Raw genomic sequence first — 16,633 nt, forward strand, 5'->3', positions numbered from 1 at the left:
ACAGAAACCTGGGAAGAAATATGCAATTCTTTTTCCTGAGGTATTTTTTAATGTGTCTTTCTTCATAGCCCTGGCTGTCCCGATAATTTCTATGTAGACCAGGCTAGCCTTAATTTCATAGAAATCTCTGCTTCTGCCTCCCAAGTGTTGGAATTTGTGGTATGGTGAGCCTGGAGAGGAAGCCTGGTAAGGTCAATCCAAAGGTTTAAAGACCTGGAGACCCTGAAGGGAAAGTGGGAGCTTTGCCTCCCCATAGCATCAGGCCCCGGCCACATGGTAGTTACAGATCTGACCCCCTCCTCATAGACTTGTGGCTATCAGTCATATAACAGCAATACCCCAAAGCCATCCACAGGTAGATGAGGCATCCTTAACATCTCAGAACAAGACAATAGGGAAAGAAACATGACAACAGTCAAGTGGGCACAAAACAGAGTTCTCCATAATAAGGAACTATCTAGAATTCTGTAGTGCATTGCCAATAAACTTCCCTTCCTTGCCATCCCTACATGCAAAAGCTATTTAATCTTCAGCCTATCCTGGTTTTATGCATCCATTTCCTGCCATGAAAATAAAATATTTGGAACCACATACTGTTTCTTTTCACCAAGCTACAGCCTAATATCCTGGAGGTCTCTCTGTGCTCTCAGCCACAAAGAACAGCAAGCCACTGCCTTCAAGCTATAGACTTCGCCATCCCTATCAATAGCGGCCTGGGCTAGATGCAACCCTAAGACCCCCTACTTTGATCTCTGCTTGTCTGCACCTCCCAGCAAAACCGGAATGTTCAAGAGCCTGAGAATCTCATGGCCTCTGCCAGCTCTGGCTTTTGCACATCTCAGAGTGTGCCTTCCCATCCTGGAGCCCTATCTTCAGCCCAGCACAACATCCCTGATGTGTCATGGGATAAGCATAGTCAAACTCTGAGCATTTTGCCTTCACAAGTGGCCATACTCTGGTGGAACATGGGCTCATAAACCTACAGGAATTCATGGCATATGCTACCAAGTCTAGCCATGAAATAAACAATTAACAGAGTACTGTTATTCATAAAAACAACATTACCATTTCTTCTAAAGAAAGGTATTAGGTGAGTCAAATGAGAAATCTTAACCATTTTTCATTTTTAGATTTATTTTGATATTTTCAATTATTGTTGAGAATATAAACGTTGTACCTCATCAATAGCAATCATGTCCATTAATACATTTAAGTCTCTAAGGTAACATCATTTGCATAATTATTTTGCAATACATTATATCCACCCATTAAGTGTTAAGCAACTACTTACCCAGGGGACTGACTATCCACAAAGAAAAGGCAAAAATGTTTCCACTGACTGTTAGTTTTTATTATACTTTATTTATTTATTTATTTATTTATTTATTTATTTACTTACATTCCCATACTCTGTTCTGTGGAAGCTTAGAGATGAAGCTGCCAGACAGGATCAAGTAAGGACTGGTGACGGGTACAAATAGGTGCTAGAATGCCATCCTTGAGAAGAAAATGTTTTTTCTCACTTGGTCTTAAAATATGTTCTGCTGTGTACTGTTTCTGTGGAAGTGGTTCTCATGCTTTCTTGGTTATGGCAAGTATATTTTGATAATAGGAAGAGGGGTGGTTTGTTATTTAAGTATTTTAAGAAGAACCCTTTGTTTAGTATTATTTCTTTGTTTAGTCTCACCTTGCTTGTTCTTGGTATCATGGGAATAATGATCTTATGGTATCTTGCCAAAATGAAAATTGAAGTAATGCATATTCATAACTAGATAATGAGTAATAAAGTTTGCAACTGTGTGCAGTTATTTCTACCTTTGCTTTGCATGCCCTGTATCCTGGTGATTTGTGACCATACTCAGGGACCCCAATGCACTAGATGTTGACACTGTTCCACCTCTCTCATAGTCTTTCTCACGGCATCCCCCTGCCCTTTTCCTCTGAAAGAATGGGGTTATTCTGGGTATCTCCCACCATTGCACATAAAATCTCTGCCAGATTAAGTGTATACACTTCCACTGAGGGCAGAAAAGGCAGAATTGAAAACTCAAATGCCTGTCTGAAACATATGTTCCAGAGAAAACACAACGAGGCTTGTTTTATCAGTATTGAAAATAGTTTATCTAATAGATGACATTGAAAATAATGTCAATTATCTTATATCCAGTGTTTCAAAGTAGAGCAGTCCACAGATCTACTAAATTACCATTCTACTATCAAATTTCCTTAAGTTCCGGCTGACTCTCTTCCCATTCCCTCCCTCAAATCCATCTACCCTCCTACTTCCCACCTGATCATTCTAACCATGTCCCACCCTTTCTTCTGGCTCCAGGCCATCCATTAAATCTATTCTATTTCCTGCTCCCAGAGACATGTGTCTTCCCTAGTACTTTCTCTACTCCCAGTCTCTCTGTTTCTGTGAATTATAGGGTAGACATCATTCAATACTCATATCTAGGTATATGATAATATGTACCAGATTTATCTTTCTGGCTCTGAGTTACCTCATTTGAAATATTTTCTATTCCATCATTTGCTTGAAAACTTCACATCCTCATTGTTTCAAGGGCTGAGGATTACTCCATTGTGTTCATTTTGATATTTTCTTTATTCATCTTCCTGTTGAGGGACATTTAGTTTATTTTCAATTTCTGACTATTTTGGATAGAGTAGCAATGAACATATTTTAGCAAGTGTCCATGGGTTAAGATGAAGCAACCTGTGGCATATGCCCTAGAGTAGTGTAGCTGGATATTGAAGTAGATTGATTAACTGAGGTATATATGCCATTGATAACACTCTCAACTTATTTTTCTTTTGTATATAGCAGAACTACTAAGTTTTTTGAGTTAATTTTCTGTTTATGTATTTGTAGAGAGTTTTTCTTGGTTATAGGAGTTCATGGTAATAATTTTTGGGGTTCTTTTGTATAATATGTTCTGAAAATAAGAATATTTTAATGTTTTCCTTTCTAATTTTTACCTACTTAATCCCTGTAGGTTGTCTTATTGCTGGAGCTAAGACTGAGCACTAATAGATATGCCAAGAGTAAAAAACCTTGCTTTATTTATGATTTTCATGGAATTGCTTTGTTATTCTTTCAATTTAAATTAATGTTGTTATGAGCTTACAGGTCATTGTCTTTGGTACACTTTTTGACAACACTTTTACCTTTATTCTTTCAGTATTTGTATTTTATTATGAAGGGACACTAGATTTTGTCAAAACCCTTTTATGCTTTTAATAAGATAATGTGTTTTCTTTATTCTTTCATTTGTTAATATGTGGATTAAATTTATTAATTTTTATATATTGAGCCATCCCAGTATCTCTGGAATGAAGAATTATGGTCATCATTCTTTTGGTAATTCAAGTATTTTATAGAGAATTTTTGTCTATGGTTATAAGGAAAACTACTTTGCAATTTTCGTTCTTTGCTAGATCTTTATACTATCTGGATATCAAGATAGTTGGTCTTGTAAAGTAAACTGAGCAATGTTCCTTTTCTTCCTAATTTGTTGAATAATTTGAGGATTATTGGCATTTATTCTTCTTTGAAAGCCTGGTAGAATTCTATGATAAACCATCAGCCTTGAGATTCTTTTCTTTATACAGTTGGGAGAGCTTTAATTCCTGCTTATATTTCTTTAGTGTTTATTAATCTGTTGATTTGTGTGTTTGGTTTGTAGGGGGTTGTTTGTTTATCTTATCCAGATTTAACTTTGGTAAGTTCTATGTATCGAGCAATCCATCTATTCCTCTGAGATTTTTCATTAGATATAGCACAGGCTTTTTAATTATGTCCTTATGATTCTCAGGATTTACACAAGCTCTGTTATTATATGTCTCTTATATTTTTTAATTTTATTAATTTGGGTATTCTCCCTGTGTCTTTTAGTTCATTGAATAAACTTTTGTCAATTTATCTTTTTAAAGGAATCAACATTTTGTTTCATTAATTCATTGTGTTGGTATTGTTTTTATTATTTCTATTTTATTGCCTTCAGACAACAGTTTAATTATTTTTGACTGTCAACTCCTTTTGAGTGTGATTGTTTTTTCATGTTGTTCTAGAACTTTAAAATGTGCTACCAAGTAGATTATTTCTCTCTGCCTCTGGTTAAATGAGTTGATTCAGGGCAGATTAGACTGAATGAGAACAGCTTTATTGGGAAACTGTTCTGTTAAATTCACTGGCCCCTAAAATTAGAGGCCAGGGGAGTCACTACATGAAGAGAGAGATAGAAAAAGAAAACAAAGTGCACACAGTAGCAGAGATGAGAGGAGAAGAAGGGAGCTAGAGACCAAAATGTCTGGATTATGCAGGTAAGACCACTGGGGAAAGGGCAGCCTCACTCCTCGGCCTCAATGTTCGTGGTAGGGTTCAGAGAATGAGAGATGGCGACTGACAGTTGGTGGAAGAACCTTGATTTGGGGGTCTAAAATATGGGCCTAAGTCCTCCCTACCTTAGTCCTAGGCCTTTATTTGTTATAAATGAATAAGGGAGTCTATAATCATCCATGACTACTCCCTGCTGTTATTGGGACCCGGTTTTGTTTTAACTGACCATCAAGTTGCACTTTTTATTATAGTGGCTTTTTAAAGACTGGAACAAATAATTGCATCTCAATTTAAAAGTGTCTTTTGAAGACCTTTTTTGCTGCTCTGCTTGCTCATGATCAAAAAGTTCGTAAAGCCACAGCTTGACTCATTTTTTGGAAATAAAGTAAAGAAAGAAAAAAAGTTATATGCTATTCTACCAGTATGTATACATTTTTCCTGTCAACATGTTGGGAGGTTTAAAATGAACAGGCTGATTTTTCACCACCACCTTTTAAATGAGTGTTTACAAAAAAAATATGCTTTTTACATGTGCTATTTAATCCTAAACTAAGACCAAATCCCAGCATGGAGAGTGGAGTTGGGCATGACAACTCTACTCCTATCTGTTGAGCTATAACTATTAGCTTCTGGGAGGAAAGATCAATTTTCTTTAAGAACTGCCCCTGACCACACTGCAGTAAAAGGTCACATGTCCAAGAATTCTTGGTAAACACATACTGGCATTGATGGGAGAGTGAGTAATGACACAAAGTTTGGTGGAAAGAAGAGGAGAATAGATCTGGTAAGAGTTAAGAAGAGGGTGGATGAATCTGACCAAAATATATACAATGAATTTCTCAAGAAATGATAATATTATTCTTTTTAAATAATAAATTGTGCTTTGTAAATGCCTTCATCCAGAGGCAGATGAGAATAACCCTTAACTATATTCCCAGTGGGACTAAGAATTGAGTTAGATTAGCCTTTCTCACGATCTCAGTATTGCCATTATCTTTCTAAGGCAAGATAGGCTAAAGGTTAAAGAGATGACTCATCAGTTAAACTCATAGATTTTTCTTACACAACATGAGTTCACCTCAAAATACCTGTGACAGACACCACACAACTACCTGAAGTTCAACTTCAAGGGATCTGAGGTCCACTGGTGGCTATCTCAGTTACCTATGCTCATACACACACACACACACACACACACACACACACACACACACACACACACACACACACAAAACCTATGATACATTAATATTTGAAATAAGAAGCCAGTAGATTTGGATAATGCTAAGTTACTCTTTAATACAAAACAAAACATCAACAATTTTTGTTATCCCTTAAGTAAGGGATTTTCATATGTAGCCAATTAAAATTTCCCCAACAATCTTCTACAGTAATATTACTCCCTGAACCTACTATAAGGTTCCACTAATCCAACAAAAAGAAAAACTCCTGTTAAGAGATTCCAAAGCACTACTTAAAAAACTTAACATATTATTGGGTGTTTAAGAAACCAATGTGGGAAAAATGTCATTACAAGGTAGTCATTTTAGCATGATTGTCTTTGAATGGCCTGTCTGAAACTATAGTGCAAAGCAAAAGTCACATCTATCTTGCAAAACACATCAGAATGAGGTAAAAAGAAATCATATCTCATTGAAACATTAGTGACATGTAATTTTTTTAAACAACAAAACAAAATAAAGATTTTTCTCTTCTTTCGGAAGATGTTTGCAGACAGAATAAACCCATGGTTTATGTTCTTCCTCAGAATTTCCACGCTTGTTTTCAACTTCTGCTTACACACTGCTTCTAGTGCATAAGAAGTGATTTTTCTTTCCCTCACAAAGCAGAAATGCCTGGGGTTATTAAAATCATTTATATGCAGTCTAGAAATATATAAAAATGAACAGCATTAATGAACTAACTCTTTTTTATGATTTAATGGCTTTATTTTTTAGTGTGTGTGTGTGTGTGTGTGTGTGTGTATGTGTGTGTGTGTGTGTCTGTATCTGTATCTGTATCTGTATCTGTATCTGTGTGATTTTATGTGTACTACATATGTGCAGGTGTCTGTGGGTTTCAGTAACCAGATGCCCTGGAACAAGTGTTATAACAGTTGTGAGCTGCCATATTGGATGCTGGGAACTAATTCTGAGTTTGATGTGAGAGCAGAAAATACTCATAACTGAGGAGCCATTTTTCTAGTCCCTCTCCTTTCCTTTTGTACTTTTCAACTTCTCATTTTCCCTCCATAATTTTTCTAAGGCCAAGTTCAGGAGATGCTGATGTTTCTTCCAATAGGGTGACATGTCCATGCTATAAGATGGTGGGCTGATACATGTACTTAAAAATATTTGCTATATTTGTAGAGGACCCAGGTTTAATTCTACACACTTCAGTGATACAACCATCTTTAACCTCTGTTCCAAGGCATCTCTAACCATCTTCTGGCCTCTAAGCCTGAACATTCATGAAGGAAAATACTGAATACACATAAACATTTTAAAATTAACACACAATTTTAATTTGTTGATGCGTGTGTGTGTGTGTGTGTGTGTGTGTGTGTGTATAGTGGGGTCTGTGCCTACCAAAGATCAATATCAGGAGCCTTAAGTTGTCTTCCACCTTATTTTGGAGAAAATGGCTCATGACGAACCTGCCATTCATAGAATGGTTGGCCAGTTACCTTAAGGGAGACTACTGACCCCACCCTTTTCCATGACAACTTTGTTGTACTTCCTCTCCATCTAGGTACCCTATCAACCTCCAAATAGTACTAAGTAAGAAAGAAGTGTTGAGCAAGCTCTTAACTTTTCCATGGGCCAGGGAAATTTGCAAGAGGAAATTTTAAGGAAGTGAGCTTGTGTCTTCTTCGAGAAGACACATGCAGATGTTTAAATATTATAATCCAACATCTGATTGATATATTCTGCCTGTGACTTATGAACCACATGCAAAAGATTGCAGATATAAAATGGTCTAGAACAAAAGTATGTTTACTCAGAACAATAAGATTTTTGTAATCCAACAACATAGTTTATTAATTGAATTGTGTATGTTTTGTGTGTGTTTTGTTGGTAGGGGGTGGGTATGGGTGTCTGGGTGTGTGTTCATGTGTGTGTGTCTGTGTGTGTCACTTTGTAATTTCAAAGTATTGGACATCCCGATAAGGCTTTCCTTTCCCAGAAATGAGTAGCTGAATACCTAGCTAAAAGGAACCCTATCATGAGGGCCAGCAGAGATGCCTCTCCCAATGAAGTGAACTAACACAAGGACCTGAGGCTAATTCTCCACATCCAAACAAAAAGCTGGAAAAACTTGCATGTGACTGCACTTCAGGAACCAGTGAAGCAGAGACTAACAGGTATCTAGCAATTGATAGCTTATCAACCTTACAGAATTTGTTCGTCCCAGGTTCCAGTGAGTAATCCCATCTAAAATGTTACTGAGGCGGATGGCAGCTGATGATACATGGCCATGATAAGCTGTTCCTTCATCTCCACACTTATGTGTAGATAATCTATGCACATATGTGCACCTAAATAAACATATGTTCACAAAAATTTCCTCGATCTCATAAGGATTTGAAGACCATAGGAGGAAAAACAAACTGCAGAGATAAATGCTGAAGGTTTTTAAATATTATATACTAAATTATAACTATGATATAAAATATATCAAATATATACTTATCAAATGTCTTCTTTTTATATAAAGTATTTGGGATTACATGCTCATGTGACAAATACAGTATATAAAACTTTATCTAAGCAGATCACCCTAGATCACTTAGTCTATCTTAAATGATCTCAGAGCACTCACATTAGGCTCCAGGTGGGAAAACATCAAATCACCCAATATAAAGACCATTTTAGTCATAACACCAAATGCACAAAACAAAGAAAAATTATTAAAAGCAGTAAGGGAAAAAGGTCAAGTAACATACAAAGGCACACCTATCAGAATTATATCAGACTTCTCAACAGAGACTATGAAACCAGAAGATCCTGGACAAATGTCATACAGACACTAGAACACAAAAGCCATTTCAGGCTACTATAACTAGTAAAATTCTCAATTAACATAGATGGAGAAAAGAAAATATTCTATGAAAAAACCAAATTTACCCAATATCTTTCCATAAATCCAGGCCTACAGTGGGTAATAAATGGCAAACTCCAACACAAGGATAGAAACTGCACCCTGGAAAGAGCAAGAAAGTAATCTTTTTGCAAAAAGTCAAGAGAGCCTCACTAACATAGCTCCACCTTTAACAACAAAAATAATAGGAAACAATAATCACTATTCCTTAATATCTCTAAACAACAAAGTGCTCAATTCTCTAATAAAAAAGACGTAGACTTTAAGACTAGATATGGAAAGAGGATTCAGCACTTGCTGCATAGAAGAAATACCACTCAGTGAAAAAAGACAAACAGTACCTCAGAGTTAAAGGCTGGAAAATATTTTCCAATCTACTGTTCCAAGACATTAGCTGGAGTAGCCATTCTAATAATGAATACTACTGATTTAAAACCAAATGTTGTCAAAGAAAGCTATGGAAGGACACTTCATAGTCAAAGGAAAAATACACTGAGATGACTTCTCAAACCAGAATATTTATGCTCCAAATGTAAGGGCACCTTCATTCATAAAAGAAATTGTACTAATGTTCAAAGCACACATTGTATATCACACAATAATATTCGGAGGTTTCAACAACCCATTATCCTCAATAAAAAGATTATGGAAACAGAAACTGATCAAAGACAAAAAATAACAGAAATTATGTACCAAATGGATTTAACAGATATCTATAGAAACTTTCATCTTAAAAAAATAGAATATATCTACTTCTCAGCACTGTATGTTACCTTATCCAAAAATGACCATATATTTGGCAACAAAACATGCCTCAAAAGATATAAGATTTAAATAATTCCATGCATCCAATCAGAAAACCATGGATGAAGGTTGGTCCTCAACAACAAAAACAACAAAATATCCACACAAATGGAAGTTGAAGAACATTCAACTCAGTGATAAATTGGTCAAGGAAGAAATAAAGAAATGAAACACTATTTAGAATTTAATGAAATGAAAGCAAAACATACCCAAACATATGGGATACAATGAAAGCAGTGCTAAGAGGAAACCTCATCACACTGTGAGTGCTTCCAAAAAGAAACTAGAGAAAACATACACTAGTAGCTTGATAGCACACCAAAATACTCTTGATCAAAAAGAAGCAAATACACCCAAGAGGAGTAGACAGCAGAAAAAAATTAACTCATGACCAGAATCAACCTAGTAGACAAAAAAGAATTGCACAAAGAATCAACAAAACCAGGAGCTGGTTCTTTGAGAAAATCAACAAAACATATAAACCCTTAACCCGATGAACCAGAGAGCACAGAGAGAGCATCCAAATTAGCAAAATCAGAAATGGAAACTCAGACATAACAACAGAATTTGAGGAAATTAAAAAACCAACAGATCCTACTGCAAAAGACTATATTCAACTAAACTGGAAAATATGGAGCAAATGGACAATTTTCTAAACAGATATCAGGTGCCAAAATTAAATCTGGATCAGAAAAACCATCTAAACAACCGATAACTTCTAAAATTAGAAGCAGTAGTTAAAAGTCTCCCAATCAACAAAAGCCCAGGACCTGATGTGTTTAGTAGAAAATTCTATTAGACCTTCATAGAAGACAGAATACCAATACCGTACAACCTATTCCACAAAATAGAAACAGAAGGAATATTACCCATTTACTTCTCGGAAGCCACAATTACACTTATGCCTAAACCACACAAAGACCCAACAAAGAAAGAAAACGTCTAAACAATTTCCCCTTATTTATGTCAATGCAAAAATATTAAATAAAATCTGAGCAAACTGAATCCAAGAACCTATGATTGAAACGATCATCCATCATGATCAATTAGGCTTCATCCCAGGGATGCAGGGATAGGTCAATATATGGAAATCCTTCAACATAATCCACTATATACACAAACTCAAAGATAGAAAAAATGTGGTCATCTCATTAGATGTTGAGAAAGCATTTGAAAAAAATCAACACCTCTTCATGTTAATGAGTCTTAGAAAGATCAGGAACTCAAGGCCCATATTGAACATTGTTAAAGCAGTATAGATCAAACCAGTAGCCAGCAGCAAACTAAATAGAGAGAAACTTGAATCAATCGCAATAAAATCAGGGAATAGACAAAGCTGCCTACTCTATCCCTACTTACTCAATATAGTACCCCAGTTCCTAGGCAGAGCAGAGCATTCAGACAACAAAAGTAGGTTAAAGAGATAAAAACTAGAAAGGGAGAAGTTAATATATCACTATTTTCAGACGTTATGATAATATACTTGTGTGACCTGAAAGGTTACACCAGAGAACTACTAAGCTTGATAAACAACTTCAGCATAGGGGCTGGATACAACATTATCTCAAACAAATCAGCAACCTTCCTCTACACAAACGAAAAACAGAATGTGAAAAAAATTATGGAAATGACACCATTCACAATAGTCACAAATAACATAAAATAACTTGTTGTGACTCTAACCAAGCAAGTGAAAAATCAGTATGACAAGAACTTCAAGTCTCTGAAGATATGAAACTGAAGAAAACCTCAGAAACTGGAAAGGCCTTCCATGCTAATGGATTAGCAAGATTAATATAGTAAAATTGGACGTTTTGCCAAAAGCAATCTACAGATTCAATGCAATCAATGCTTCATAGAGTAAGAAAGAGAAATGTTCACATTCATTTGAAATAAAAAAAACCTAGGATAGCAAAAACTTTCCTCAACAATAAAGAAACTTCTGGGGGAATCACCATCCCTGACTTCAAGTTGTATTATAGAGCCATAGTGATAAAAACTTTATGGTACTGGTACAGAGATGGGCAGGTAGAACAATGGAATAGGATTGAAAACCCAGAAATGAACCCACATACCTATGGTCACTTGATCTTAGACAAAGTGGCTTATACCATCCAGTGAAAAAAGATAGCATTTTCAAAAAATTGTGCCAGTTCAACTGCGGGTCAGCATGTAGAAGAATGCAAATCGATCCTTCTTACTGCCCTAAAGAAAACTCAAATCCAAATGGTTCAAAGACCTACACAAAAATCCAGATACCCTAAAACTAATAAAAGAAAGAGTGGGGAAGATCCTGGAACACATTGGCACACGGGAAATTTTCCTGAATAGAACACCAATGGCTTATCCTCTAAGATTAAGTTTCAACAAGTGAGACTTCTTAAAATTGCAAGCTTCTGGAAGTCAAAGGACACTGTCATTAGGACAAAATGCCAACCAACAGATTGGGAAATGTTCTTTCCCAATTCTACATCTGATAGAGGACTAATATCCAATATGTACAAACATACAGAGAAGTAAAAGGGTATGTTCAAGAAAATACACTCCAGAGAGCCAAATAACCCTATTAAAAATAGGGTACAGATCTAAACAAAGAATTCTTATCTGAGGAATATTGAATGGTTGAGAAGTACCTAAAGAAATATCAACATCCTTAGTCATCTAGGAAATGCAACTTTAAACAACCCTGAAATTTTACTTCACACTGGTCAGAAAGGCTAGATTCATAAACTCAGATAACAAGAGATACTGGCAAGGATGTGGAGAAAGAGGAACACTGTTCTATTGTTGGTGGGATTGCAACCTGGTACAACCACTCTGGAAATTAGTCTGTAGGTTCCGTGGAAAATTGGACAGTGTACTTCCTGAGGACCCTGCTATACTACTCCTGGGCATATACCCAAAAGGTGCTCCAACATATAACAAGGACAAAAGTTCCACTTATGTTTATTCCAGCCTTATTCATAAGAGCCAGAAGCTCAAAAGAACCCAGATGTCCTTCAACAGAGGAATGGGCAAAAAAAATGTGGTATATCTACACAATAGAGTACTACTCAGGTATTATAAACAATGACTTCATGAAATCATAGGAAAATGGATGGAACTAGAAAATATCATACTCAGTGAGGTAACTCGTTCATAAAAGAACTCACATTGTATGAACTCACTGATAAGTGATTATTAGTCCAAAAGCTCGTATTAACAAGACTCAATCCACAGACCACTTGAAGCTCAAGAAGTAGTATGATCAAAGTGCAGATGCTTCTTTCTTTCAAAAACGAGGAAACAAAAATACCCATTGCAGGATACATGCAGACAAAGTTTGGAACAGAGACTGAAGGAATGGCCATTCAGAGCTTGCCCCACCTGGGAATCTAGCCCATATATATAGAGCCACCAAACACAGACAATATGCTGATTATAAAAGTACATGTTTACAGGATCATGATATAGCTGTCTCCTGAGAGGCTCTGCCAAAGCATGACAAATAAAGGAGCAGATACTCACAGGCAACCACTGAAATGATTATGGAGCCCTGATTGGAGGAGTTAAAGTGTGATTGAAGGAGCTGAAGGAGTTTGCAACCCCATAAGAATAACAATACCAACTAAAGTTCTGAGGGACTAAACCACCACTCAAAGAGTACACATGAACAAATCCATGACTCCAGGTGCACATGTAGCATAGGATGGCCTTGTTGAGCATGACTGGGAGTAGAAGGCATTGTTCCTGCCATGGCTGGACCGCCCAGTTTAGGGGAATATCAGGGAGGGGAGGCAGGAAAGGGTAGGTCGTTGGGGAGGTGACACTTTCACAGAAGAAAGGGGGGTGGTATAGGGGCATAGGAAATAGCATAACATTTGGAATGTACATGAAAATATCCAATAAGAAAAAAGACCATTTTTATTAAAAAATTGAACTGTTAAGTTTTATCTCATATAGAATGACTTCTAGGTTGGAAGAAAAGCATGAATGACTGGGCATTTTTTTTTCATATTGTAGATCCAAACAATCTTAAGTCAGGACTATCTGCACAAATGTAGTTATATTTACAACAGTATTTATCTATTGTCTTTATAATAGTACTAAGTATCACCAGTACTTAGGCACTCACCAGTTACAAGGCAAGGCAGGACTTTATATTTAATCTAACATACTGCAACACATACGCCAAAACCGATGAGTAAATATTACTTGAATTTCTTTTTAATTCAAATTTAAAAAATCATTTACTGTGTTCCCTCCTCAAACACCAATTAACTGCCCATAGTTCCTCAGTAAGAGCTGTAGTTTTTTGATATGATATGCTTATTGGTGTAGTAGTTGAAGGAATATTATGGGTGAGATCAACCAATTTACTATTGAATTATTTGCATTTGTGTGTGTATGTGTTTAGACAGGCAGAGGCCAGAGGCCAACCTCAGGTATCATTCTTGAGTTTTGATATAGAATCACTGATTTGCCCTGGTACTCACCAGTTTGACTAAACTCATTGCCCACTGAACACAAAGATTCTCTTTTATTTACCTCTCCAGTACTGGGTTACAACTGCAACTCCTCATGCCTGTTTTTTTGTTTGTTTGTTTGTTTGTTTTATGTAGTTTCTGGGCATACAACTCTGATCATGATGCTTGTGTGACAAGTATTCTATGGACTGAGCCATCTGCACAGCTCTTATTTCTATCTTCAATGAATATGTTACTAGCTTCAAATTTTAGAACTCAGTTAATCCCTTCTTAATCTAAGGTCTCATGATATAAAAGAGAACAGATTCCTGCTTACCCAAATGCATGAAGGAAAAATTTTTGCTGTTTCAGAACCGTGGAAAGAGAGCCAATCCACTAATTTCAAAGGCATTCCCACACAGGTTGACCCTACCCAGGGTATTAGACTGGAGAAAAGCAGAAGAAAGGTCCTCACTACTGGCACCAGTTATCTCACAGGCTTCCAACCTACAACAAAAAGGAATGGGTCTATGTCAATATGAGAAAGAATATTAGTATGAGATTAATCAGTTATCCTATGCTTACTTCAAACCCTCTGAGGACAGTAACTTTAAAAGCCTACTGTTTATAACATTAAATTTTATATTTTTTGGCAAATGTGGCTACAGTTAACAATTCTGAGATTATTCAAGTCTATGGTGACATAGCACTAATACTCTACTGCCCCAGCCCTAGGATGAAATTGGACCTTGCACTGTGTAATACAGTGAAATAAGGGTTGGTGAGTTCTTAGCCACACCTCAAGCACATTAATATCTACTTATTTGAACCACTGAGATACATGTTGTACTGGCTAAACCATATCCCTCCACAATTCATTTGTTGAAGGTCTAATCCATAGGTCCCATGGGATTAGACTTTGAGAAAGATTCTTTACAGAGGCAACTACTTTAAAATAAGTATAATTGTTTGGGATCAAATCTTGTATAACTGTGAAGATATAGGGAGAAGACAATCAATTTCATGTCAGTGAAAAAAGCCTGGAATATATTCCTTGTCTTAGTCCTCTAAAGAATCCATCCCCGATGGTAGCATAATCTCAATTCTACCCACTACTACTGCATTTATCAGTAAAGTCCTACTGTATGAGCCATTCAGTCTATTTTTGTTATGGCAGCTAAAGCAGTTGTCACATAACTTAGTCCACTGAAATAAGCCAATGTGTTGTGATCTATTCACTCCTGTCATCTCCAGTGGACATATATCCATGTGTCTGCCTAACCATCTACACATGCATCCAGTATCCATACATACTCTTATCTAATGCAAGCTTCCATCCACAAAGACAACCATACATCTATACTTGCAACCATCAGTCATCCACCCATCCACCCATTAATGCATCCATCTAATCATCTATGCACTCATTCAACCAAATATGCCTTCTTCCATGTAATAAACATGCATTCCCTTCATGTAACCATCAATCATCCGCCCATATATACATTCATCTATCCTTCTTGGCATCCACCTGTATATCCATGTATTTTCCAACCATCAATATATATATATATATATATATATATATATATATATATATATATATATACCTATCTTCATATTATTCCTTTTCAGATATCTCTTCACAAAAGTTATGTTGCTCCATATTTAGTCTTTTACATTATCAACTTTTAAATACACCAGTCCAGACATATCATAACTAGTTAGACTAACAATCAGCAAATAATAAAAATACACAGCTTCTAGACTTGACATTGTGGAGTAACTTATTAATACAAACACTCTTAACTGCTATGTTGTCCCTAGGGAATTTATTTTTTTATGTGCATTGGTATTTTGCCTACATATATGTATGTATGTATGTATGTATGTATGTATGTATGTATAAATGTTGTGGGTTCCCTGAAACTGGAGTCATAGATGGGTGTGAAATGACATATTGGTGCTGCAAATTGAACCTGAGTCCCCTGGAAGAGTAGCCAGTGCTCTTAACTACTGAGCCAAATCTCTCTCCCACTATGGAGTTTTAATTTTCTTTTCTGCATATTAATCAACCACCTTTTTCCACCCTCAAAGATATAACTAAAACCTTGATGACACCCACCCAAGGTCCATTAATTGGCAGTTGGGATGTTTTATAGCATCACACAGCAGCTTCACACCAGCATCTTCTAGCTTATTATTTGAAATTTGTAGGCCCTTCAGGTTCTGGTTATTCCTTAAGACTTCAGCCAGGTCCTGGCAGCCACTAGAGGTGATGAGACAATGGGTCATACTGCAAGAGAAAAAAAAAAAACACAATATAGTGCTTACTCCCAGTTATGAAGAGGAAACATCACACCAGGCTCAATGATGCCTGAAATTAAAAACAACACTCAGGATTAAGAAAACAGCAATTTCTCAGTGGTCAATAGACAACAAAATCCAAATAAATCAGGCATGCTCAGATATTTAAAATGCTATATTAGATCAACTACACTACATTGCAATGAAAGTTAAAACAGGGAGCTAAACAGATGGCTCAGAGTTTGAGATCCATTTTTCTTGCAGAAGACCCAGGTTTGATTTTCAGAATCTATGAGAGGCAGCTGATAAGCTAAGCCCCTGAAACTCCAGTTCCAAGAAAACCAATTCCCCCTTGGCAGACTCCTTTGGAGACTAGCATATGCAAATGTGCAGAAATGCACACACAGCAGTTTAAGTAAAAAAAAAAACTCTTGAAAAGTTAAAATAATATTATGTCAAATAACATACTTTAGCATTAAATGAATAACTTATATGTAAACAGAGTGAGGCACTATGGGTAATCCAAATGTGCATAAAGCAGAGTAGTACTGTTGATCATTCAAAGTTTATACTTTACCTTAACATAAGAAAGAAGACATGATATCTCATTATAGCCTACTTTATTAAACTAACC

General features: G+C 36.2%; 1 protein-coding gene and 1 long non-coding RNA gene across 3 annotated transcripts in view; both read right to left on the reverse strand.

Moving 5' to 3' along the window:
- LOC102549242 (uncharacterized) overlaps window positions 1-16,633 on the reverse strand; it is a 1,084,685-nt gene that overhangs the window by 15,880 nt on the left and 1,052,172 nt on the right. The window lies entirely within an intron of this gene.
- Window positions 5,619-16,633, reverse strand: part of Nlrp4al1 (NLR family, pyrin domain containing 4A like 1) — a 33,154-nt gene continuing 22,139 nt past the window's right edge. Inside the window, exons 7-9 of the mRNA XM_087559916.1 lie at window positions 15,818-15,988; window positions 14,030-14,199; window positions 5,619-6,228 (exon numbers count right to left, since the gene is read on the reverse strand). Coding sequence (XP_087416042.1) covers window positions 14,061-14,199; window positions 15,818-15,988 — 310 coding nt within the window. The 3' untranslated portion in view covers window positions 5,619-6,228; window positions 14,030-14,060. The remainder of the gene's footprint in view (window positions 6,229-14,029; window positions 14,200-15,817; window positions 15,989-16,633) is intronic.

The sequence above is a fragment of the Rattus norvegicus genome, chromosome 7, assembly GCF_021556685.1.
Source record: "Rattus norvegicus strain SHRSP/BbbUtx chromosome 7, alternate assembly SHRSP_T2T, whole genome shotgun sequence".
NCBI lineage: Eukaryota > Metazoa > Chordata > Mammalia > Rodentia > Muridae > Rattus > Rattus norvegicus.